A 22,516-nucleotide genomic window follows, 5' to 3' on the forward strand; every position below is an offset into this window, starting at 1 on the left:
CATGGCTGCAGTCACCATCTGCAGCCTAGAAAAATAGTCAGCCACTGTTTCCTCTGTTTCCCCATCTATTTGCCATGAAGTGTTGGGACCAGATGCCATAATCTTAGTTTTCTGAATGTTGAGCTTTAAGCCAACTTTTTCACTCTCTTCTTTCACTTTCACCAAGAGGCTGTTTAGTTCTTCAATTTCTGCCATAAGGGTGGTGTCATCTGCGTATCTGAGGTTATTGATATTTCTTCCGGCAATGTTGATTCCAGCTTGTGCTTTATCCAGCCCAGCGTTTCTTACGGTGTACTCTGCATAGAAGTTAAATAAGCAGGGTGACAATATACAGCCTTGACGTACTCCTTTTCCTATTTGGAACCAGTCTGTTGTTCCATGTCCAGTTCTAACTGTTGCTTCCTGACCTGCATATAGGTTTTTCAAGAGGCAGGTCAGGTGGTCTGGTATTCCCATCTCTTGAAGAATTTTCCACAGTTTCTTGTGATCCACACAGTCAAAGGCTTTGGCATAGTCAATAAAACAGAAATAGATGTTTTTTTGGAACTCTGTTGCTTTTTTGATGAAACTAAGCTGTGTAGGGCTACCTACATGTGAAACTAGTTTTGATGAAACTAAGCATGTGTAGGGTTGTGGTGGAGAGATCTGCCAGAATGTGGTCCACTGGAGAAGAGAATGGCAAACCACTTCAGTATTCTTGCCTCGAGAACCCTATGAACAGTATGAAAAGGCAAAAAGATAGGACCCTGAAAGATGAACTCACCAGGTCAGAATGTGCTCTATATGCTACTGGAGATCAGTGGAGAAATAACTCCAGAAAGAATGAAGGGATGGAGCCAAAGCAAAAAGAACACCCAGTTGTGGATGGGACTGGTGATAGAAGCAAGGTTTGATGCTGTAAAGACCAATATTGCATAGGAACCTGGAATGTTAGGTCCATGAATCAAGGCAAATTGGAAGTGGTCAGACAGGAGATGGCAAGAGTGAACATCGACATTCTAGGAATCAGCGAACTGAAATGGACTGGAATGGGTGAATTTAACTCATGACCATTATATCTACTACTGGGGGCAGGAATCCCTTAGAAGAAATGGAGTAGCCATCATGGTCAACAAAAGATTCCGAAATGCAGTACTTGGATGCAATCTCAAAAACGACAGAATTATTTCTGTTTGTCCAAGGCAAACCATTCAGTATCACGGTAATCTAAGTCTATGCCCTGACCAGTAGTGCTGAAGAAGCTGAAGTTGAATGGTTCTATGAAGACCTACAAGACCTTCTAGAACTAACACCCAAAAAAGATGTCCTTTTCATTATAGGGGACTGGAATGCAAAAGTAGAAAGTCAAGAAACACCTGGAGTAACTGGCAAATTTGGTCTTGGTGTACAGAATGAAGCAGGGCAAAGGCTAACAGAGTTCTGCCAAGAGAACACACTGGTCATAGCAAACACCCTCTTCCAATAACACAAGAGAAGACTCTACACATGGACATCAGCAGATGGTCAACACTGAAATCAGATTGATTATATCCTTTGCAGCCAAAGATGGAAAAGCAGTTGGTGGTGCCCCCCAACAACAACAAAAAAATAGTTACAGTAGAACATCACAGATCACCACAACAGATACTATTATATCTTGTTATATCTTGTTATTACAGTGAAAAAACTTGAAAATCAGCAAAAATGACCAAAATGGGAAACAGGCACTGAACAGATGCTCTTGGACAAATGGTGCCAGCAGGCTTGCTCAATGAAGGGATGCCATAAACCTTGCATTTGTAAAAAAAAACGCAGTGTCTTTGAAGCACATTGAACCATGTAGGCCTGTACTGCATCTCATCATTTCTCAGATGCATGATTTTTTTGCATTTTAACATCTGTCTAGTCTCATAATTGATGATGTCTTGGATTTGATGAAATACAGTAAATGTGATCTTTTTATTCTTTTACAGCCTCATTCCTTTTTTAAAAAAAAATTGAGTTCATTGTGTTGTTTTTATATATGTATAGTGGTTTGAAGTTTTTTTTTTCTTTTTTTACTTCATATGTTTTTTAAAATTATTTATTCAGTTTTGGTTGCGCTTGGTCTTCGCTGTGGTACTTGGGCTCCTCGATGCGGTGGCTTCTCTAATTGTGGAGCATGGGCTCAAGGCCTGCAGGCTCGGTAGACAGGCTTATTTGCCCTGCAGCATGTGGGATATTCCTGGACCAGGGATTGAACCCTTGCATTGGCAGGTGGATTTCTTTACCACTGCACCATTAGGGAAGTCCCTTATTCCTTTCTTGACCATCTGGTTAGTGGTCTAGTAGTAATAGCTTTTGGTTGACTCTGGACAGTTTCATTCCATCCAGCTTTGGAGCAGCAGCTGCTGTTGCTGCTAAGTCGCTTCAGTCGTGTCCGACTCTGCGCGACCCCATAGATGGCAGCCCACCAGGCTCTCCCGTCCCTGGGATTCTCCAGGCAAGAACACTGGAGTGGGTTGCCATTTCCTTCTCCAATGCATGAAAATGAAAAGTGAAAGTGAAGTCGCTCAGTCGTGTCCGACTCTTTGAGACCCCATGGACTGCAGCCTACCAGGCTCTCCCGTCCATGGGATTTTCCAGGCAAGAGTCCTGGAGTGGAGTGCCATTGCCTTCTCTGGCTTGGGAGCAGAGGTCTTCCTATATCTGATTACTGGGGGCAGGGGAAGGGGCTGGGGAGGAGCGTGGAGCATAGATGCTGAAAGAATGAGGCAGGGCATGATGCTTCCAAAGAATGTGCTTCTGAACCCGGTCCCCTGCATTGGCACTGAACCCAGAGCATGTAAAGTAGGATTCACACACAGACGTGAACTTGCCTTTCTGCTTTGCCAGAAGATTCTTGAAGCAAGCACACCTTTGTGTGCAAGTCCAGGCCAGCCTCTACCCTGCGCTTTTTTCACTAGTGACAAAAGGCATGGCTGAGATGAGTTTGCTCCAGTTCTTGTACCCAGATCTGCACAGCCTGGGCCAGTAGTCACTACCCACCTGTGGCTGCTAAGTTCTTGAAAGGTCACCAGTCTGAATTGAGGTTGAGGTGTGCAGTGAGTACCGAACACAGAGCAGATTTCCAAGACCTAGTACCCCCCAAAGGCAAAGTATCTATTCATATGTTTATGCTGATTGCATTTTGTGATATTTTGACTGTACTGAGTTCATCATAATATATTATTAATTTCATTTCTTTTTATATTTTTTAATACAGCTACTCAAAAATTTTGCCTTGCATTCTATTTCTTTTGGACAGGCATAAAGGTTTATAGGTTCCCTGGTGTCTCAGTGGTAAAAAAAAAAAAAATCCACCTGCCAGTGTAGGAGTTGTGGGTTCAGTCCCTGGGTTGGGAAGATCCCCTGAAGAACAAAATGGCACCCCACTCCAGTATTCTTGCCATGGGCAGAGGACCCTGGCGGGCTACCGTCCATGGGGTCACACAACTTAGTGACTGAAGAACAACAATAACAGGCTTATAGAGGGAAAGCACTTAGCTGAAGCAGAGTAAATTCTTGAGGTTTCCGCAACAGTCCCCAGCATTCTGAGGCTGGGCTTCTCTCGAGCTTACGTTTTCTCTTTAAATGAGCAGCTGCCTGACCTGAGGAGGAAGGACGAGAGTCACAGCCTCATGCTCTTCCTCCACACAGTTTGGGCTCTAACTGCCCAGGTTACCACTGTCTTCATACCCCTGCGTGACTTTCGTGAGAACAGAGGGCAGCGTTCAGAATTGGGGACGCTTCCCTTGGAGACTTCCGACGTGGCCCCCTTGGCTCCTGCGTCCAGATGGTCCCTGGGGAGCCGGCGTCTCTGGCGTCAGGGCCCTGTGTCCTCAGTCCAGCTGCTCATTACCATGTCTGTTCTGGTCCAGATGCCTCCTTGGCTAAACCATGTTTGCAGCGTGGAGTCACGCAGACCTGGGGTGACTCCAGCTGTGCCGCTGCCTGGGGGTCCTTGGGCAGGTGGATGTGGGGTCTGAGATTTAATCCTCACAGGCACTTGGAAAGTTAGGTAGTGACAATATAGGAATAATCTCTCCTGATGCATGGTGCGTCGTGGGAACACAAATCGGCTTCCGTCCTTCTGGTGGGCTTGTCAGTCGGGACGAGGGAAAACAAGAGGCCTCCAGCAAGCTGTAATGTTAGCGTCCTCTCCCTGCAGGGAAGTCCCACCTGGCCATCGTGCAGAAGGTGAACAACGAGGGCGAAGGTGACCCCTTCTACGAGGTGCTGGGCCTGGTCACCCTGGAGGATGTCATCGAGGAGATCATCAAGTCCGAGATCCTGGACGAGTCTGAAGACTACCGTGAGTCCGGGCATCTGTGTGTTTCCAGCTCATCTGGTCTCAACTTTACGGAGACGTGTGTATATCAGAGGCTGGAGGTGCCCATGTTGATGGAAGTGGGGCTGGATCTCGGGGCAGAGCTGTCACGTCCCCAGGCCCGTGGCCTTACCCCTGCAGGGGCTGGGATTGCCTCTCACTGGAGGCGGGGCTCACCTGTGGCTGGACTGTCCCACTGGTGGCTTTGCAGCCCCGGCACTGGACCAGGCTCTGGCCCGAATGGGCGCTGCCCAGTCTTCCTCTTCCTTGCAAGGCCTCTTGTGCTGTTGTACGTTATAGAAGTTCTCAAAGAACCCCCAGCTTTACTGCCGAGAGGTTCTTCCCCAACCAGATGATCTTGGGGCCTGTGGTTGTGTCTTAGGAGGGCCTGCCTCTCAAGTGGCTGCGGTCTGCAGGGCAAACACAGCCCGTGCTTGGTGGGGACTCACAGGGGCCCCAGAAAACTAGCTGCCCGCCCCTGTGAGTTTGCACGTGAATCTCTTTACCCGTGTGCCTGTTCCCCAAATGCGACGTCTCGGTTCGGCTCCTCAGACAGCCATAGGCACGGGGTCTGCAGATCAGCGGCTGTTTGGCACGAGTGATGCTCATACTCACGCTTCCTGGAGGGGGGCTGCTGTTTTATGTAAGCTTTTTGCTGTTACGTCTGCATTATCTGCTCCCAACTTCAAGGAGGGAAGCAGGCCTTTCTGCTACTTCTCAGGCCATCCCTGGAACGCAGGCCGCTGCCCCTCTGACACGGGTACTGGATCATTGGCCTGGTGGGGGTGGCAAGGCAGGTTCTGGCAAAGCAGCGGTGCCCGGGACAGGGCCTGGGGTCCTGACGCCATTCCCACAGGAGCCCCAAGGCCTTGGAGGCGGGAGCGGCAGCAAACCCCTCTGTCCGGTCATGTTGGTGGAGAGCTCCTGGCGCCTCAGCAGGCCCTCTTCACCCCACCCCAGGAGACACCATAGTGAAGAAGAAGCCTGCATCTCTGAACGCCCCTCTCAGGCAGAAAGAGGAGTTCTCCTTGTTTAAGGTGTCTGATGACGACTGTAAAGTGAAAATCTCACCTCAGCTGCTCTTGGCCACCCAGCGCTTCCTGTCCCGAGGTGAGAGCCGGGGTGGGCCTCGTCCCTGCTCTCTGGCTCACCCCGCTGCCCCCTGCCGTTTCTGGCGTTCCTCTCTTCTGCCCTGTCAGCATCTCGGTTCACTGGAGGGTGGGTGGCTGTCCTCTGCTGACAACAGAGAGCCGCATCCGGTGGGTGTCGGGGAGGCTGGGGGAGCCGAGACGGGCAGTGGTGTGCTGACACAGGCTGTGCTGGGCCCAGAGGACAGTGTCCCCATCCCTCTTTCCCGCTGTGGGGCAGAGGTGGACGTCTTCAGCCCGCTGCGGGTCTCTGAGAAGGTCCTCCTGCACTTGCTGAAGCATCCCAGCGTCAACCAGGAAGTACGGTTTGACGAGAGCAACCGCCTGGCCTCCCACCACTACCTGTACCAGCGTAGCCGGCCGGTGGACTACTTCATCCTCATCCTGCAGGTACGTGCCAGCCGGCCTGCAGCCCACCGCTTGCCCAGGATGTGGGGAGGGTGTAGGAAGAGGAACATCCAGGTGCATGCCCCCTGGATAGGCGGGGTCCATGCTCTCTCCTCCTGCTCTTTGCTGGCAGGAAGGGTGACCTGTCCACCCCTCTCCCTGTCCACTTTTCCTCCCTCTCTCCTTGCACCTCCCAGGGCAGGGTGGAGGTGGAGATCGGTAAGGAGGGCTTGAAGTTCGAGAATGGGGCCTTCACCTACTATGGGGTTTCCGCCCTGACAGCGCCATCCTCGGGTAAGCTGGGCACTCCTCTTGTTGCTGGAGGTGGGGGTGGGTGGGCACTCTGGGGGCTCCCCAGGCCCCTCTTGCAGGGCGGTCTGCCTGGGGACCTGCTGGCCCTTACTGTCTCCTGGCTGTGTGGAGGGGAGGGCAGGGTTTCTTCAGGCCTCGTCTTTGCTGTTCTTCCCACCCCTGCCAAATCTGTCCCCGGAGGAGCGCATTTGCCCTCCTGTCCGGAGTCCCGGGCTGCATTCCCTCGCTGGGGTGATCAGTAGGGTGGCTCTCAGAGGCTGGGCAGGGCCTGGCCGCTCCCCCGTTGACAGCTGACGTCACTAACTGTCCTTTCTGCAGTTCACCAGTCCCCTGTGTCCTCGCTCCAGTCCCTCCGCTACGACCCACCGCCCGAGCCCACTGACGGCACCTGCCTGTCTGCGTATTGTCCCGACTACACCGTGAGGGCTCTCTCAGACCTACAGTTCATCAAGGTGACCATCTGGGTTGCTCCTTAGTGCTGGCTTTTAACCAGCTTTGTGTCCCCAAGGGCTAGAGTGGCTGGTCACACGTTAAAATGGATTAAATCGTGATTGAGTCTCAGAGCAAAGCCTTGTAGCTGCTCTGAAGGACAGGTTGCCTGGCCGCTCTTTCTGCTGGCGGCCTAGGCGCCCAGAGTCCTTGGGGACCTTAACGCCGTAGCCAGTGGCCCCGGGCGCTTCCTCTCCCCTTGTCCTGCAGGCTGTGGCTCCACCCCTAGTTTGAGTGCTGGAGGGCAGGAGGGGCTGCTGTGGGCCTGCGTCTCACTTTGCCTGCCTGCCCGCACGAGTTGCAATGCTTCCTGCACCCCAGGTCACTCGGTTGCAGTACCTCAATGCACTCCTGGCCACCCGCGCCCAGGCGCTGCCACAGACCCCGGAGAACACAGAGCTTCTGGCCATCCCTGGCAGCCAGACAAGGCTCCTCGGTGACAAGGCGGCCACAGCCCCAGGTAAGCCCGGGTCCTGCGGTGTCGACCCAGGGTGAGTGTGCCCTCTGCCCTCCCGGCTGCACACACACGGTCCTGCTCTCTGCCTCGCCCTGCCCTCCGTCCGTTCTTTCTCCTTTCATCTCCCCATCCTTTCTGTCTCCCTTCTTGTGTTTTTAATAATTTGGACAATACTGAGCTACAGGCCAGCTGTCATTTTGAGTAGAGTGCATAGGTCAGCATTTCCTCTCAGGGGCCTGCAGTGGGGGTTGGCTTATTTAGGGAACACAGTTAACCCTTGAATAACATGGTAAGGGGCGCCAGTTCCCTGTGCAGTAGAAAATCTCTGCTTGTCACATGGTCAGTCTTCTGTATCCGCAATTCCACATCCACAGATTCAGTCAGCTACGGCCTGTGCAGTGCTCTAGTATTTACTATCGGAAAGAAACCCACATGTAAGTGGACCCACGCAGTTCAAACCTGAGTTGTTTAAGGGTCAGCCCTAGTTGCTAAATGGGAGTAAGGGTGGATTCAGACACACTATCGGTCATTTAGGGAAGGTCCCCTGGAGGAGGGCCTGACAACCCACTCTAGTATCCTTGCCTGGAGAACCCCCACGGGCAGAGGGGTGTGGTGGGCTACAGTCCTTGGGGTTGCAAAGAGTCAGACACAACTGAATGACTAAGCACAGCACAGTGCCTGGAAAATGAAGATTTAGGTCCAGTGGGCCTGACTCAGAGATTGGGTGGCAAGTAGACCCCATCCCAGAACCAAGAGGGGCACCTGCTGAGGCGTTTGTTCAGTGTACCCCTCCAGTGGGACTCCCCTGGGAGCAGGAGAAAGAGGACTCTGCAGGGGGGAGAGGGGAAACCCCACCCTAACTGTGTAAGAAGGGAAAGCAAAAAGGAGTCTGTAAGCTAGGGGCTTTGGGTGGGCGTGGCAGGACAGGTGAGAGAGCTCTCCTGGCCTGGTTGTTCAGGAAGCTCCCGGGTGCGGCCCTGAGGGCCAGGGTTTGTGGGGCTTTGGAGAGGCAGGGGGCCTGCAGGGGTCTGACTTCCCTTGCTTCACCCCCCAGCGCATCCCACCCTCCAGTGGGGACACCGAGATCTTCCTGAAGGCTGCCTGTGCCTTGCACTGTTTTGAGAGCCCGCCCTGTCCTGACTTGGCTAAGATAACTTCCCTAAAGCTCTCAGAAGTGGTAGTTGTTACACCCATTTTCCGGATGAGATTTGGAGCCCAGGAGAGACAGGCACTCTGGCTTAGAACCTGGGCACACCCTTGGCCAGTGGGTTGTGGTGCCTCACAGGAAATGGGTCTGGTTACTGGAGCCACAGTTGGGAAGAAAACATGTTTCAGTAATGGCCAGGTGCTTCCTGAGATGTCGGGGGCAGAGCCCACCCCGGGCCTCGCTGTGGCTCCACTCCATGAGTCTGGTGCTGGTGAAGGACTCCTGGGTTATACTGGGTCCTGGAGCCGGGCACAGTCGCAGCCCTTTCTGAATGAACAGATCGTTCGTTCCCTTCAGCCCGCTCCCGTGTTTACCCACCGTGACCTTCTTTTATTTTGTGAGACACCCCCTGCACAGAAATTCACACCATCTCTTTAGACTCAGGTCTCGAAATCCAGGGTGATTTTGTTTTTCAGAATGTGAGCCCTTTGGTTTTAGTTTTCTCACGTGTGAGCCTTTTCTGGCGAAGCTCTCCAAGCCCATTGCTGCCTGAGCGGGGTTGCCAGGGAGAGCCGCGCTCAGCGCTGAGCCGCCCAAGCCCCTCTGGCTTCGTGGCTTCGCCTCAGCCGCGCTGCTGATCGCCCTGCGGGTTCAGCTCCGTAGCTCGCATCCTCTCTCTCTCCCCTCCTCCCCACCTCTTCCTCTGCTCTCTCTCTAGCCTTCCCGGTAGACCTTTCCCTCTTTGGCACATTTGGAAACTGCAGTTGATAATTGACTGTGGACTAGTGAGCATTTTTTGTTTAAGACAACACCCCAGGTAAATATCTCTCCTTTTACTTTACCTCCTCTTTGCTTCCCTTCCCCAGCCTGTTAGCTGCTGGCGGGGCCCTGCAGACCTCTCCCCCCAGAAGGGAGGCTCTCCTCCGTGAGGGATGAGTGGCACTTCCTGTCCCTTGTTGCTGCTTCTCGGGTCATTTTCCTAGAAGGCAGGAGGCCTGGCAGTGACCATTCCTGCTGGCGCCAGGTGTGCTGTCAAGGGCAGGTGTCTCCCGCCTGGCCGCGTGGCCTTGGCCTCCTGTGGGCAGCAGCCCTGCCTCCCCTGCCTCTCGGTGATGGCCTCTGTCCTCACAGTGGTTTTCTCTCATGAGGCTGACCAGGCTGACCATTTTCCTAACTAAATCCTCCCGGCTCTGCCTCAGTGCCTCCCGAAGAGGCCTGAGGCTCCCCTGCCTCACCCGTCCACTCCCTTCCTAAAGAGGATTTACACCTGATTTCATAGGACCCACTCCCTTGATTGATGCTCTAACGCTGACTCTCCTCTCCTCTCTAGGATCCAACCACAGCAGACCCGGCCTCCCAGCCGAGGAGAGCCCCGGGCGGAACCCAGGAGTTTAGCTGCTTGTCAGGCAGCCCCAGGTCTGGGGAACAGACAAGCACGTGGGGAACTGGAGCAAGCCGGAAAGCAGCTTCCTGCCAGCCCATCCCGTCCCCTGCAGGCCACGTTTTAGATGGCCTTGTACATGCAGGTCCTGGCTGTCCTCCGAACCAGACATCAGTGCCAGGAGCCTTCAGCAGGTTCTGCGCCCCCACCCCTAGAACATGGGGTCAGTGGGGGCCAGCCCTCCAAGTCTGCTTCCGAATGGAATGAAAGGAACAGCGTCATCTCCAGTCCCCAGGGCCAGCCTCCCTGTGACAGTGTATTTATACCTCTTCCGGCCAAGCCATGATGTGAGCGCGGTAACTGCCTTCCTGTGGCCGTGACCTGTACTCTCTCTGCTTTATTTGCCAACCTTCTGCTGCTGGCAGCATTTCTTGAGCAAACCAAGAGCACCATTGTGGGCTGGGGGTTCACATCCATGGCCTTGGCCACAACCACCTTGTTGGCTTCCCTTATGACACTATGCTTCGGAGCACGCACCTGGCCTGTCCCACGTGCCAAACCTGGAAGCAGCTGTGTCCCTCCAGGCCCGCTGCCTCCCATGGAGGTGGCTTTTCCTGCCCTGTCCCAAGCCCAGAGCGAGCACACTGGCCCCTGGGGGGTTCAGGAGCCCCTCCTTCCTGCCGCGCCTCCACCTGCCTGGCTCAGTGACCACTAACAGTATTGTCGTTTTCCACGTGTTAAGAAGAGGGAGGTCACAGGTGAGGGGAAGGGCTGCTGTGATGCGCCTGGTCCGCTGTCGTCGGATCCGAGTGGGTCGCCGGTGGCCCCCGAGGTGCTGTGTGGCTAGAAGGCGCCTAGAGAGCAGCAAGGGAGGCAGGGCTGGGTGTGGCCCAGGTAGACCCCCATCACCTTTCTCGGGAAAAAAGGTGACATCACAAGTTTTTCTTAGAGCTCTGAAACATTTTAAGCTCTTGGCTTCATTCCCGTTCCAGCTCTCTGGGGCTTTAGAGAAGTGGGAACAAGAAGGCGTTTTTGTCGTCTTCCGGTTACCTACATCCACCTTCCATGGTGCTTTAGCTGCGCAGAAACTGGGGCATCATGGGGACCCCGGGGAGGGAGGCAGGAGGATTTCTGGAACCTTTCTCAGTGGCATTTGGGTCCTTATCCAGGATCAGTGGGCGTGAAGGCCAAAAACAGTGGCATGCTCACTTAGAAACTCTTCTCAAGGAATTCTCTCCCAAGAGCAAACCCAGGTGGGAAATAGATACTTGAAAATTTTTTCTCTCTGCAGAAGAGTGTTTGTTAACCTTGGCTGCACGTTGGAATCACATGGCAAGTCAAATATACTGCTCCCTGGGCCGCTCCCCCCAGCCCACCCACCCAGGGGTTCTGATTTACTCAGTCCAGGCATCAGGATTTTATTCTGTAAAATTATTTTATATTCACAGATCATGCCTGCTTACCTGAATGTTAACATCTTCTATAACCTTGGTGCACTTATCAAAATTAAAAAATTAACATTGGTACAAAACTATTAACTAAATTACAGACTTCACTTAGGCTTTTATCTAATTTTCCATAATGTCCTTTTCTGTTGCAGGACCCAGCCCAGGACACCAAGTTGCATTTAGAGCTCTTGCCTTTTCCCCTATTTTCTCCTGTAACTTTCTACTTTGAAATAATGACAGATTCATAGGAACTTGCAAAGATAGAGATCCCATGTAGCCTTCCTCCAGTTTTCCTCCATGACGACACTGTCTTGCATAGTTAGACTACAGTATGAAAACCAGGAATCTGCCTCTGGTGCAATGTGGGTATGTAGTTCTGTAGCATCTTATCACATGTAGGTCTGTGTAACCACCACTTCAGTCTAGATGCAGAACTGTTCTCACTAGGATCTCCCCACAACGGACAACGGACGCTCTTAACGCCACACCCACCCCCTCTGGCCACTATCCCCAATCCCTGGCAACCACTAATCTGTACATCATCTCTGTAATTTTGTCATTTCAAGAATGTTGTATAAATGGGATCCTACGGTATGTAAGTGTTGGGACTGGCTTTTCTCACTTGGCACATTGTCCTGGAGTCTCCTCCAGGCTCCTGCACGTGTCAGTCAATCGTTGCTTTGTGATTGCTGTGTGGTATTCTACCACAGGCTCACTGTCCTGTCTAAGGACATCTGGGTGGTTTCCAGTTTTTGGCTATTCCAAATAAAGCTGCTATGAACATTCATCACAGGTTCTTGACGCAAACATTGGTTTTCTTTTCCCTGAGGTAAATGATTAGGCATGCAGTTGCTACGTCTGTATGGTTATTGCATATTTAGGTTTTAAAAGAAACTGCCAAACCTTTTCAGAGCACCTGTACAACTTTACATTCCCACCAGCAATGTGTTGAGTTTTTCCATGTCCTCCCCAGGACTTGGTGCTGTCAAGTATTTTAGCCCTCCTGGTAAGTGTGTAGTGCTGTCTCGTTGTGGACTTTATTTGCATTTCCATAACGTGTATTTTTTCATGTGCTTACTTCACTTTGTGAAAAGTCTGTTTGTCTTTCGTCCATTTTCCAGTTAGATTGTTTGGTTCTTTTACTGCTGAGTTTTGAGAATTACTAGGCTTGATTGGGTTTTTGGTTTGCAAATATTTTCTCCCAGTCTGTAGCTTATTTTTTTTATCTTAACGGGATTTTTTATATAGCAGAAATAGATTTTGATGAACTCCATTTTACTCATTTTTTATGGATCATGCTTTTGGTATCATGAAATGGCAGCCCACTCCAGTGTTCTTGCCTGGAGAATCCCATTGACAGAGGAGCCTGGCGGGCTACAGTCCATGGGGTCGCAAGAGTCAGACATGATTCAGCGCCTAAACCACCTAAGAAATCTTTACCTAGTTTTTTTTTTTTTTTTTTTTTAATTTAGACTTGATTGTGAAGATTGTTTTTATAAAGTGTTTATAGTTTTTCATTGCATTTAAGTTTGTGATTTTTTTTTTTCTTAATCATTTGTTTTTGGCTGTGCTTGGTCTTTGCTGCTCGGGCTTTTCTCCGGTTGCCAAGAACGGGGCTGCTCTTCGTGGCAGTGTGCAGGCTTGTTGCCAAGAACGGGGCTGCTCTTCGTGGCAGTGTGCAGGCTTGTTGCCGAGAACGGGGCTGCTCTTCGTGGCAGTGTGCAGGCTTGTTGCCGAGAACGGGGCTGCTCTTCATGCAGTGTGTGGGCTTGTTGCCGAGAACGGGGCTGCTCTTCATGGCGGTGTGCAGGCTTGTTGCCGAGAACGGGGCTGCTCTTCGTGGCAGTGTGCAGGCTTGTTGCTGAGAACGGGGCTGCTCTTCATGCAGTGTGCGGGCTTGTTGCCGAGAACGGGGCTGCTCTTCATGCAGTGTGCAGGCTTGTTGGGGTGGCTGCTCTTGTTGTGGAGCTCAGGCACAGTGGTTGTGGCTCATGGGCTTAACTGTTCATGGTATGTGGGATCCTCCCAGACCAGGGATCGAGCCCGTGTCTTGTACATTGGCAGGTGGGTTCTTCACCACTGAGCCGCCAGGGAAGCCCTTTGTGATCCATTTTGAATAAAGGGTGTTTTTTCTTTTTTTGCCTATAGATGTCCATTATCTTAAGTACCATTTGTTGTAAAGCATATCTTTCCTCCAGTGAATAACTTTTGGATCTTTTGGCATATTAATCTATTTCTGGGTCATCTCTTCTGCTCCACTGACTGATGTGTCTCTCTCCATTGGTACCACCCTGTCTTGATTACTGAGTGCTGCTGAGTGACTTCAGTCGTGTCCCCACTCTGCGACCTCATGGACTGTAGCCCACCAGGCTCCTCTGTCCATGGGATTCTCCAGGCAAGAACACTGGAGTGGGTTGCTATGCCTTCCACCAAGGGATCTTCCTGACACAGGGATCAAGCCCACATTTCTTAACTGTCTCCTGCATTGGCAGGCAGGTTCTTTACCACTAGCACCACCTAGGAGCTATTTAGTAGTTCCCTGAAATCAGTAGACTGATTTCTCCCATTTTGTTCTTCTCCAGAGTTGTATGTTTTAAATTTTCAAATAACTTGTCTAATCTACAAAAAAAAAAAAAAAAAAACTTTGCTGGGATTTTATCAGGAACTGGTTAAACCTGTGTATCAATTCAGGTGGCACTGACATCTTTATTATAACTTTCAATCCGTGCGTATTTCTCCATCTATTTAAATTTGATTTCATTCATCAGCACTGTGTAGTTTTCAGCCTGCAGGCCCTTACACGTTTTGTAAGACTCACACCTAAGTGGGTTTCCTTTTTAGCAAATCGTAAGTACTACTGTGTGCTTTAGTGTTCAGAATCATCACTAGTATATAGAAAAGGGTTTTGTATCCTGAGAGCATTCTAGGTGCTGTTTTCATTTTTTTTGAAAAGAAGATTCCTTAGGATCACCTTCATAGACAGGCATGTCAACTGTATAAAAATGCTTATTCCTGGGCCCACCTTGGGGTTCTGATTTACTCAGGCTGGACATCAAGGCTTTGTGATGTTTTAACCTTTTGGCCATACGGCATGCCGGATCTTAGTTCCCTGACTAGCGACTGAACCCCTGCCCCCCTGCAGTGGAAGCACGGGACCACCAGGGGATTTTCAGAATTCCCTGAACGTCAGGATTTTTTCAAATTAATTTTTTTGACTGTGCTGAACCTGCGTTGCTGCGCTGGTTTTCCTCTAGCTGTGAGTGGCGCCATCCTAGCTGTGGCTTCTCGTGGTGCTGAGCGCAGACGGTAGGCCTGTGGGCTTCAGTAGTGGTGGCTCCCAGGCTCTAGAGCGCAGGCCCAATGGTTGTGGCTCACAGGCTTAGTTGCTCTGCATGTGGGATCCTCCTGGACCAGGGATTGAACCCTTGTTGCCTGTGTTGGCAGGTGGATTCTTAACTCCTGAGCCACCAGGGAAACCCAACATGAGGATTTTTGAAATCTTTCCTCCTCATTCTAACAGGCAGCCTAGCTGAGAAACACTGCCCTGCCTGCCTGCTCTGCTTTCAGGGGCTGGTCTTGCTCTAAGGCCAGCACGGTGATCAGGCCTGGGGTTTGCTGCTGAGGAAGACGAAGCCCAGAGCCAGTGGAACTGGCCCTTCTGGCCCAGAACAGACAACCAGGCCATGGTGGATAATCAACCAGTTTTAATGAACAAAAAATAGTGATGCGTATAAAAAGGTATTTCTGTCACTTAAGTGTCCCCATTTTCTAGATGGGAAGTTGTCTTCTCCGTGGACTTGACCACCTGTTCACCTGTGGCCCCCATGTCTGAGTGAACGGGGGGCTTTGTCACAATAGGGCAGGAGCTGCCCGTGTGAGGGGAAGGCGTGCGGCCGTCCTTCGGAGCTCTTGCCAGCTTTTGCACCGAGTAGAAATTGCCTTGTCCTCGGCCTGAGAAGGCGGCCATTGAGACGAAAAATAACTGCTGCAGAGTGGCTATCAGCCCAGGTTCCTTACGTGAGGGAGGCTGACCTCCGTCCCGGAGCCCATCGCTCTGCCTGTGGTTCTCCATTTGGGGCAAAGTTGTTCTCAAAGGTTTGCTTTCTGGTTTCTGGCATTAAAGGACCCAGCCCCGCCAGCCGGAGAGGTACAAGTCTGCATGTGCATGGCGTGACCCGGGAAGGATGGTGAGAGGAAGCTTTGGGGAGTGTGCAGGGAAGGATGGTGAGAGGAAGCTTTGGGGAGTGTGCAAAGGCTGTGCCTTCAGCCACCTCATCAGGGGAGAAGGGGAAGGAGCAGGCGAGCTCAGAGCCCTCCACGTCCTGCCCTGAAGGAGGGCGAAGTGGCGTGGCCACAGGGGCCAGGCCACGGTGCCGCGCTCGGGCCAGGGGGCATCCGCGCCCAGGGCAGAGCAGGGTTACGGGCCACCGCCCCAGAAGCTGAGTGGGCCACAAGCAACCCCCAGCACCTGGGCACTTCTCTGCAAGGAGCTGCCAGCTGGCGGACGAGTGCGGCAGGCGGGCCTGACCGAGAGCACAAGGCTTCCCTGGGGTAAACGTTAGCTCCAGCTCGTCAGCCCTGGGGCTGCTGAGGCAACCGGGCTGGGGCTGGCCTTCTGTACTGGGGGGCTCAGACCCGCTGAGCAGCCCCCTCCAGACAGCAGACCCAGCTCAGAGCCTCAAGGCTGAAGCATCTGGAGCCACTCCGGACGCTATCAGGGTTGCTGCTGATAGGAACTGAGGCCCCTGGAGAAACCTGTGCCCAAGGGCACCTGTGTGGCCTGGATGGCGGTGGCCATGCGACATGTCACCCCCTGACGGCAGGTGGGCCCTCGTGGAGGGCTGAGCTGGGTCATCTCCTGGCCGCAGGCCTGGTGGACACTGAGGAGCTGTATCCTGCACTGGCCCTGGAAGCCTGGGGCTCGCTCCCTTCCCGTTCCATCCTGGCGCCAGCCCCCTGCTGCCCCTCGACTGGACCCAGTTTCCTGCCCTGCATACCCGGGTCCTCTGCTTCGGCCCCCAGCTTGCGCCCTGCTGGGCACGGCTCAGCCCCAGACTGCAGGTAGGAAGGCTTTCCTACCTGTCCCCCTCTCGGAGTGGCCCTGTCTGACAGGGCTGCCTGGAGACGAGGGGTCAGGCTGGGGTGGGGGTGTACCAAGGAAGGACCACGGGGAGGGCGTGGGGTGATGGGGCTGGAATGAGGCTGTGAGTGGCCCGCAGGTCGTCAGCACCGGGTCCGGGTATGCCTGACATGGGCCTGCAGTGCTTCCTGAATGCCCCTCTGCCAGTCCCGGGCCAGCTGCACTGGGGTCACTGAAGCCTGGAAGGAGGGCGCTGGCTCAGTGCCCAGTCTCGTCCCTGAGCCGCCCGCCCCGCCCAGCCGCCCGCCGGCACTCACCGCGTTGTGCACGCCCAGCCCAGCTCCGTAGAGCAGCAGCAGCTTCATGGCTCTGTAGCGCCCGTGCCGCACCGCCTCGTGCAGAGCCGTGTCACCTTCCTGTCGAGAGGGATGGGGTGTCATCCTCCGCAGCCCCGCTCCCCGGGAGGGGCAGGCAGGTCAGCAGGCGCCACGCATGGCTGAGCTAGGGCTCCCTCAGTCCCCGGCCGCGGGGGTGAGCATCCCCAGCCTCTGGTGACCAGACGCTGACCTTGTCCTGCGCGTCGATGCGGGCCCCACAGGCGATGAGGTGATCCAGGCAGTCGCAGTGTCCCGTGCGCACGGCCACGTGCAGGGGTGTGCTCCAGATCTGAGGGAGCAGCGAGGGGCGGCAATGTCATCACAGGCTGGCACGGCTGTGTCCCGACCCCAAAGAGCATCGGGCTTCCCCCGGCCTGTGCCCTCACCTTGTCTCGGGCGTTGACCTGGGCGCCCCAGTTTAGCAGCTGTTTGAGGATGTCCAGGTGCCCTCTGCGGCAGGCCCAGAACACTGGGGTCCTGTCCAGCTGCAAACAGAAGCACCCAACTCACCCTGATGTTGGGGGAAGCCAGTGGGAGGCTTGCCGTGGGGGTGGCCCTTCCTGAGTCTCACCAAGTCCCGAGTGTCCACGGCCGCACCTGCCTCCAGCAGCTTGTTCACAAGCTCACAGTGACCCTTCAGACAGGCCCAGTGCAAGGCCGTGCGGTGCAGCTGGGGAGAGTGTGGGAGGTCAGGTGCAGGAAGCTTGGCCACCCTTGGCGGTCCCACTCCCTCCCCACTCAGGAGGCACCATGGGACTTGAGCCCCATGGAGCAAAAGCCCTGTGGTTTCCGAGGCATTCACCATGCCTGCACCACCCTCGATACCTTGTCATGGGCATTGGGGTCCCCTCCGTCTGCCAGGTACTTGTCAATCAAGGCCTCCTGGTTCTCAGCAGCTGCCTTCAGGAACACCTCCAGGCCCACGGGTTCCAGCTGGGCCTGTGGCTGCGGCTGAGTAAATTCCAAGTGTTAGTCGCTCAGTTATGTCTGACTCATTGTGACCCCGTGGACTACAGCCGTCAGGCTCTTCTGTCCTTGGGTTTTCTGCAGGCAAGAATACTGGAGTGGGTTGTCATTTCCTACTCCAAGGGATCTTCCTGACCAAGGGATTGAACCCTGGTCTCCTGCATTGCAGGCAGATTCTTTACCATCTGAGCCACCAGGAAAGCCAGTTAAGTTCAAGGACAAGGCCCACTCACTCGAGAGGCTGTTGGGATGCACGGCCTCACCAGCCTAACCAGAGAGCCGGCTGAGGACCAGCGCACTATCAGCTTATACAAACAACAGATTAAAAAAACCTGCCCCCAGGGACTTCTCTGGTGGTCCAATGGTTGAGAATCTCCCTTGCAATGCAGGGGACAAGGGTTCCACCCCTGATGAGGGAACTAAGATCCCATATGCCACGGAGCAGCTAAACCCACACATCAAAACTACAGAGCGTGTGCACTTTGGAGTCCGAAAGCCACAACTAGGGAGTCCATGCGCTGCAACCAAAGATCCAGAATGAGGCAATTGAGACCCCACACAGCCAATTACGTAAATAAGTATAAACTTTAAAAACACAATCCTGCCCTCAGAAGACTGACTGAACAGGTATGGGGTGGGGTTATGGATTGAGCTGTGTCTCCTCCAAGCTCATAGGTTAAGGTCCTAACCCCAGCACTCTGAGCATGACCTTACTTGGAAATGGGGTCACTGTAGCTGTAATTGTTTAAGATGAGGTCATCCTGGAGTAGGTGGGCCCTGTTCCAATATGACAAGTCCTTACTGAAAGGGGACATTTGGATACAGGCATGCACACATGGAATGCCTTGTGGACTGTGTGAGCTCAGAGCAGAGACTGGAGCAACGCATCCACAAGCCAAGGAAATGACAGCAGATTACCACCAACCCCTACGCCGGGGAGAGGCATGGGCAGATCCACCCCCCAGAGCCTCGGGATGAACCAGCCCTGATCAGAGATGAACCCTTGATCTCGGACTGCCAGCCTCTGAGCAGACCGTACATACACAGCTGCTGTCTAAGCCCCCAGCTTGTGGTACTTTGTTCTGCCAGCAGCCGAGGCAGACTGACACCGGTGGCAAAGGGGTCTCCAGGTGGGGGCTGGGCAGCTCCTCCCCAGGTCTTTCATGGGGACAGGAGGCTCCAGCTCATGAACTCCAGCCCGGGTGTGGCACCCTCGCTCACCTTGACCTCAGGCTGGGGTGCCTTGGGGGGGACCCTGCGTTTCAGTCGCTTTTCTTTCCGTCTTTGAACCAACTTTTCCAAATCAGCCAGGTTCTCCAAGTTAGTTCTGGAACTGTTAAATCTTTCAAGCTGTGGCAGAAACAGGACCATGCCAGCCGTCAGCCGCTGGAGCCCTGGGGCATCTCTTGGTTGGTCTCACCCTCGTCTTTAGGCAGCAGGAGTGCCCACCCAGGCCATCAGCCCCTGAGCCCCGCCGCTCAGCCTGCCCGCACCCAGCCCCCCGGGCCGCCACCTCTGGCCACTCACTCTCCTCCTCTTCTCCTCGTCCAGTTTCTGCCTCTCCCGGGCCTCGGCCTCCTGGGGCCCCAGCCTCCAGCTGCGAAGGCCCCCTCCAGGATCAGGAACTCCATGTCCACATTCCAATTTCGTCCTTTCAACTCTCTCTCCACTTACCTGTAGGAACAGATGAGGACAAAGACTCAGGAAAATTAGGAGGAGCCCTAAGGCAATGGCTACCCACTCCAGTCTTCTTGCCTGAAGAATTCCATGCACAGGGGAGCCTGGTGGGCTGCAGCCCATGGGGTCGCAAAGTCAGACACGACTAAGTGACAAAACTTAGCAAACACAATTGTGCTAGACGGGGTCCTGCCAGGAGCTGACATGCAAGATCAATGAGCCTACCTGGACCTGTGCAGAGTGCCGTGGCGGTCCACCCGCTCCTTGTTGGCTCTCACCACCTACAGCATCGTCTGAGACCCAGGAGGGCAGCTGGCTGCTGCCCACTCTGTCCTGTCAGCAGAACCCAGCAGCAGGCGCCTGACACCGCATCTATTTATACTGCTGGGCCGCATCCAGGTGAGCTCAGGGCCTCCCTCGTGGGTGGCTGTCCTTAACATTCCTACCAGATCACGCCACACTGCCACCTGACCCCAGGTGGGGGCAGGGGGTAGGGGGACTGCGGAGATGCTCCTGGGTAAAATGCGAAATCCCCACATTCACTGGCTCTTTGGGAAGCTAGCTCTTTCCTCCCGGTGCCGAAGATGAAATGAGTTACTGGGGCTGCGCTTAGGGTGGAGCCCATTGTACAGCGAACCATTTTCTCCCTCCCCTGGCCCCTGCCCCCAGGATTCAGAAGCCGGCGGCACCCAGGAGGAAGCAAATTGAGGAGAGAGAAGAGGCTGGGACGATAGGATGGCAGAGGTCATGGCTTCCAGCCACATGGAACTATTCAATTGCCTTCTAAAGTGAACTCAGGCAATCAGACAGTTCCTGGGCCCTGCAACCCGCCTCCCAGCACAGGCTGAACTGGCTGGCAGTGGGGCTGGGGGCACAAAGTGACCCCTGCGGCCTCCATGCCTGGCCTCCTGCAACAGACAGCCTGAAGCGTCACCGGCGTCCCTGCTTCTCTCTCTGCCCAGGGAACGCAAGCACCTTCTCCTCTTCCCCAGGCAAGGCGGTCAGACCCTCCAGACCGTTTCCCCAGCAACGACCAGCAACACAACCGAGCTCAGCCAGCACCTGGGCCATACTCGTGTCTCCCGGGGTAACATGCCACTTCCCAATCCTCTTCTGCCATCATAGTCAAGGGCAGAACCCACTGAACTCAAGGAATTTCTTGTTGACCATTGCCTGGCCCCTTCCTGTCTCCTCCCTCTCTCGCTCCCTAGCCCCTCCAGTGAGACCTGGGCAGACCGACCAGAACGGAACCACATGTTTCTACTCCTCAAACCTCCAGAGGCTGCACGAAGCAGCTGCCCAACACCCTCGTTCTGCTGAGACAGTCCCGGGGTGCCCAAACCACTGCCCAGCCCCTGCCCCAAGTCCTCACCAACTGCTGGATGCTGAAGTTCATGGTCCCCCCACTCTTCAGGCCCTCAGTGAGAGGAGCCGAGCAGCTCAACCCTTTTATAGTAGAGCCAGCCGGGGGGCAGGGGGAGGGCAAGGCAGAGGCCTGGGCCCAGGCCAGATAACTCTGTGGCTCTGTAACTCTCACCAAAATACTGCCTCGGGCACTTAGCCTGTGCAGGCAGGAGAAAGAGCTGTTCTCAGCTGAGTCAGCTGCATCCTCAGACACCCCCATCCTGCACCTACTCAGAGGTGCTTCAACCAATCAACACACATCCTGGACGCGGGGCCACCAGCCCAGGTTCAAGGGGAAATATCTCCCATTCTCCCGAGTGTGGGCTTCTCAGGCAGCGCTAGTGGTAAAGAATCTGCCTGCCAATGCAGAAGATGCTGGTTTGAACCCTGGGTCAGGAAGATCCCTTGGAGGAGGGCATGGCAACCTACTCCAGTTTTCTTGGCCTGGAGAATCCCAAGGACAGAGGAGCCTGGCAGGCTACGGCCCATGGGGTTGCAGAGTCGGACACAACTGAAGCGACTTAGCACACATACATGCTCCCAAGTGTAGACACCATGGAGAAAAAGAAGTGTGAGCCTCCGTGTTGCTGTGGAGGGAGACCCTGGGAGACGGCGCAACTACCCTGGCAATAGGAGGCCAGAATCCTGAAGTGGACCTCCAAGGGAGAGACCGAAGAGGCTGATTTCTGCCTCAGGAAGCTCCCTGGCTCCTACAGGAAGAAACCAAGTGACTTCCCACCTCTCGGCCAGTTTCCAGCCTGAAACCTGGCTGCTCCCACTGGTTTCCTTCCCCAGGCAACCCCCTGCCCCCTCACCACTCCAATGGTCAAGGTCAACGTCCTAAGCTAGGCCACCTCAGGAGCCAAGCCCAGTCTGTCACTGGCACCTCACGCCTCTGGAAGAGACTTCCATGGCTCACATGCAGGTCCCCAGCCAGATGCCCTGCCGGGTCAGGGGCACATCCTTCCCCAGCAAGGTGAGGTTCAGATGCGCTCCAGGTCTAAGAACAAACGTTAACCATTAACCCAGTTGCAAAGCGATTCATCTGCAGCTACTGGTCAACCTTCCTGATTCTCCCCAAGACACCAAGCATGCCTTCCACCCAGCTGTGCCTTGAATTTCTGCCTTGACCTTTGAAAGGAAACCTGATAGCTGGTAAGATTCGGCCTGGAAGCCATATGAGCAGAGATGAGCAGGACGGGTGGCGGGGGAGGGAGAGCCGTGGGTCCAGGGCCGCCGAGGGCCCAACTGCAGTTGGCTCTGAGCTCCCAGACCTGGGGAGCCCAGGGCTTTTTAGAGCAACTCTTCTGTGCTTACGGCCCAGGGTGTTTTTCTCAAAGGTGACTTTTGGCCTGTGGTCCTGAGGAAGGGAAGAGTTACCTGGAGGAGAGTGAGGTGAAACCGACAAAAATAAGCAGGATTTGAACTCGGACTCCACTGCCCGCCACCGACACCACGACTCCTCTCCTCCAACATCCCAGGGTGAGGATATCGACGCTGTATCTGAAATGCTCAGCGGAAGACCGTTGGTACTCACATGGAGCTAACTAGTATTAACTTATCGTTGGTATTACTTTATCGAAGAAAAAAATTACCTCTTATAAATAAGTCCACACATAGCAAATCTTGCTCAGGACCCCCACCTGGGGAAACAGTGGGTGCAATTTCACACACCTCCTCCTGAGTGTGTGTGAGCGTGTTTGAGTTCCTATGTGGCTCTACCTACTCTACTGTGGTCACGACTCAGCACTCTCTCCAGGTCAGCACAGGCTGCACTCATGGCTGGGAACCTCAACTCTGCCCATGTGGCTCCAAGACCGGAGTCTTACTTGTCCCCCTGTTGGGAGCACTGGGTTTAGCTCTACTTTTTTTCTTCTTTTTTAAAACATTTCACCCCATGCTCCGGTGCACATCTT

At 54.0% G+C, this 22,516-nt stretch overlaps 2 protein-coding genes across 8 annotated transcripts in view; one reads left to right on the forward strand and one right to left on the reverse strand.

Annotated features, from left to right (window-relative positions):
- CNNM3 (cyclin and CBS domain divalent metal cation transport mediator 3) overlaps positions 1-11,883 on the forward strand; it is a 33,502-nt gene extending 21,619 nt beyond the window's left edge. Inside the window, exons 2-9 of one of the 5 annotated variants that reach the window (XR_003037076.2) lie at positions 4,169-4,312; positions 5,288-5,437; positions 5,657-5,865; positions 6,060-6,156; positions 6,493-6,626; positions 6,985-7,123; positions 9,598-9,995; positions 11,249-11,883. Coding sequence is in view for 4 of the 5 variants with exons in the window: in XM_024999280.2 (XP_024855048.1) it covers positions 4,169-4,312; positions 5,288-5,437; positions 5,657-5,865; positions 6,060-6,156; positions 6,493-6,626; positions 6,985-7,123; positions 9,598-9,662 (938 nt within the window). In the remaining variant the exon portion in view is untranslated. Of the gene's footprint in view, positions 1-4,168; positions 4,313-5,287; positions 5,438-5,656; positions 5,866-6,059; positions 6,157-6,492; positions 6,627-6,984; positions 7,124-8,985; positions 9,085-9,597 lie in introns of all 5 variants that reach the window. The other 4 variants (XM_024999282.2, XM_005212390.5, XM_024999280.2 and 1 more) reach the window with 4 other exon arrangements.
- Positions 11,884-14,782: 2,899 nt separating this feature from the next.
- Positions 14,783-22,162, reverse strand: ANKRD23 (ankyrin repeat domain 23). Of its 3 annotated transcripts, XM_005212392.5 has the most exons (10): positions 20,569-20,622; positions 19,422-19,529; positions 19,047-19,193; positions 18,741-18,869; positions 17,379-17,504; positions 17,125-17,223; positions 16,940-17,038; positions 16,744-16,842; positions 16,494-16,592; positions 14,783-16,415 (listed from the first exon to the last, which is right to left on the reverse strand). In XM_005212392.5, exons 1-10 carry the CDS (start codon positions 20,590-20,592, stop codon positions 16,320-16,322), a joined length of 1,026 nt encoding a protein of 341 aa, XP_005212449.3. In that variant the 5' UTR covers positions 20,593-20,622; the 3' UTR covers positions 14,783-16,319. The 3 variants fall into 3 exon arrangements, with proteins under 3 accessions (XP_005212449.3, XP_059747618.1, XP_002691183.5); XM_059891635.1 differs by lacking the exons at positions 19,422-19,529; positions 20,569-20,622 and adding an exon at positions 21,981-22,162; XM_002691137.7 differs by lacking the exon at positions 19,422-19,529.
- Between the last annotated feature and the right edge of the window lie 354 nt (positions 22,163-22,516).

The sequence above is a fragment of the Bos taurus genome, chromosome 11 (assembly GCF_002263795.3).
Source record: "Bos taurus isolate L1 Dominette 01449 registration number 42190680 breed Hereford chromosome 11, ARS-UCD2.0, whole genome shotgun sequence".
NCBI lineage: Eukaryota > Metazoa > Chordata > Mammalia > Artiodactyla > Bovidae > Bos > Bos taurus.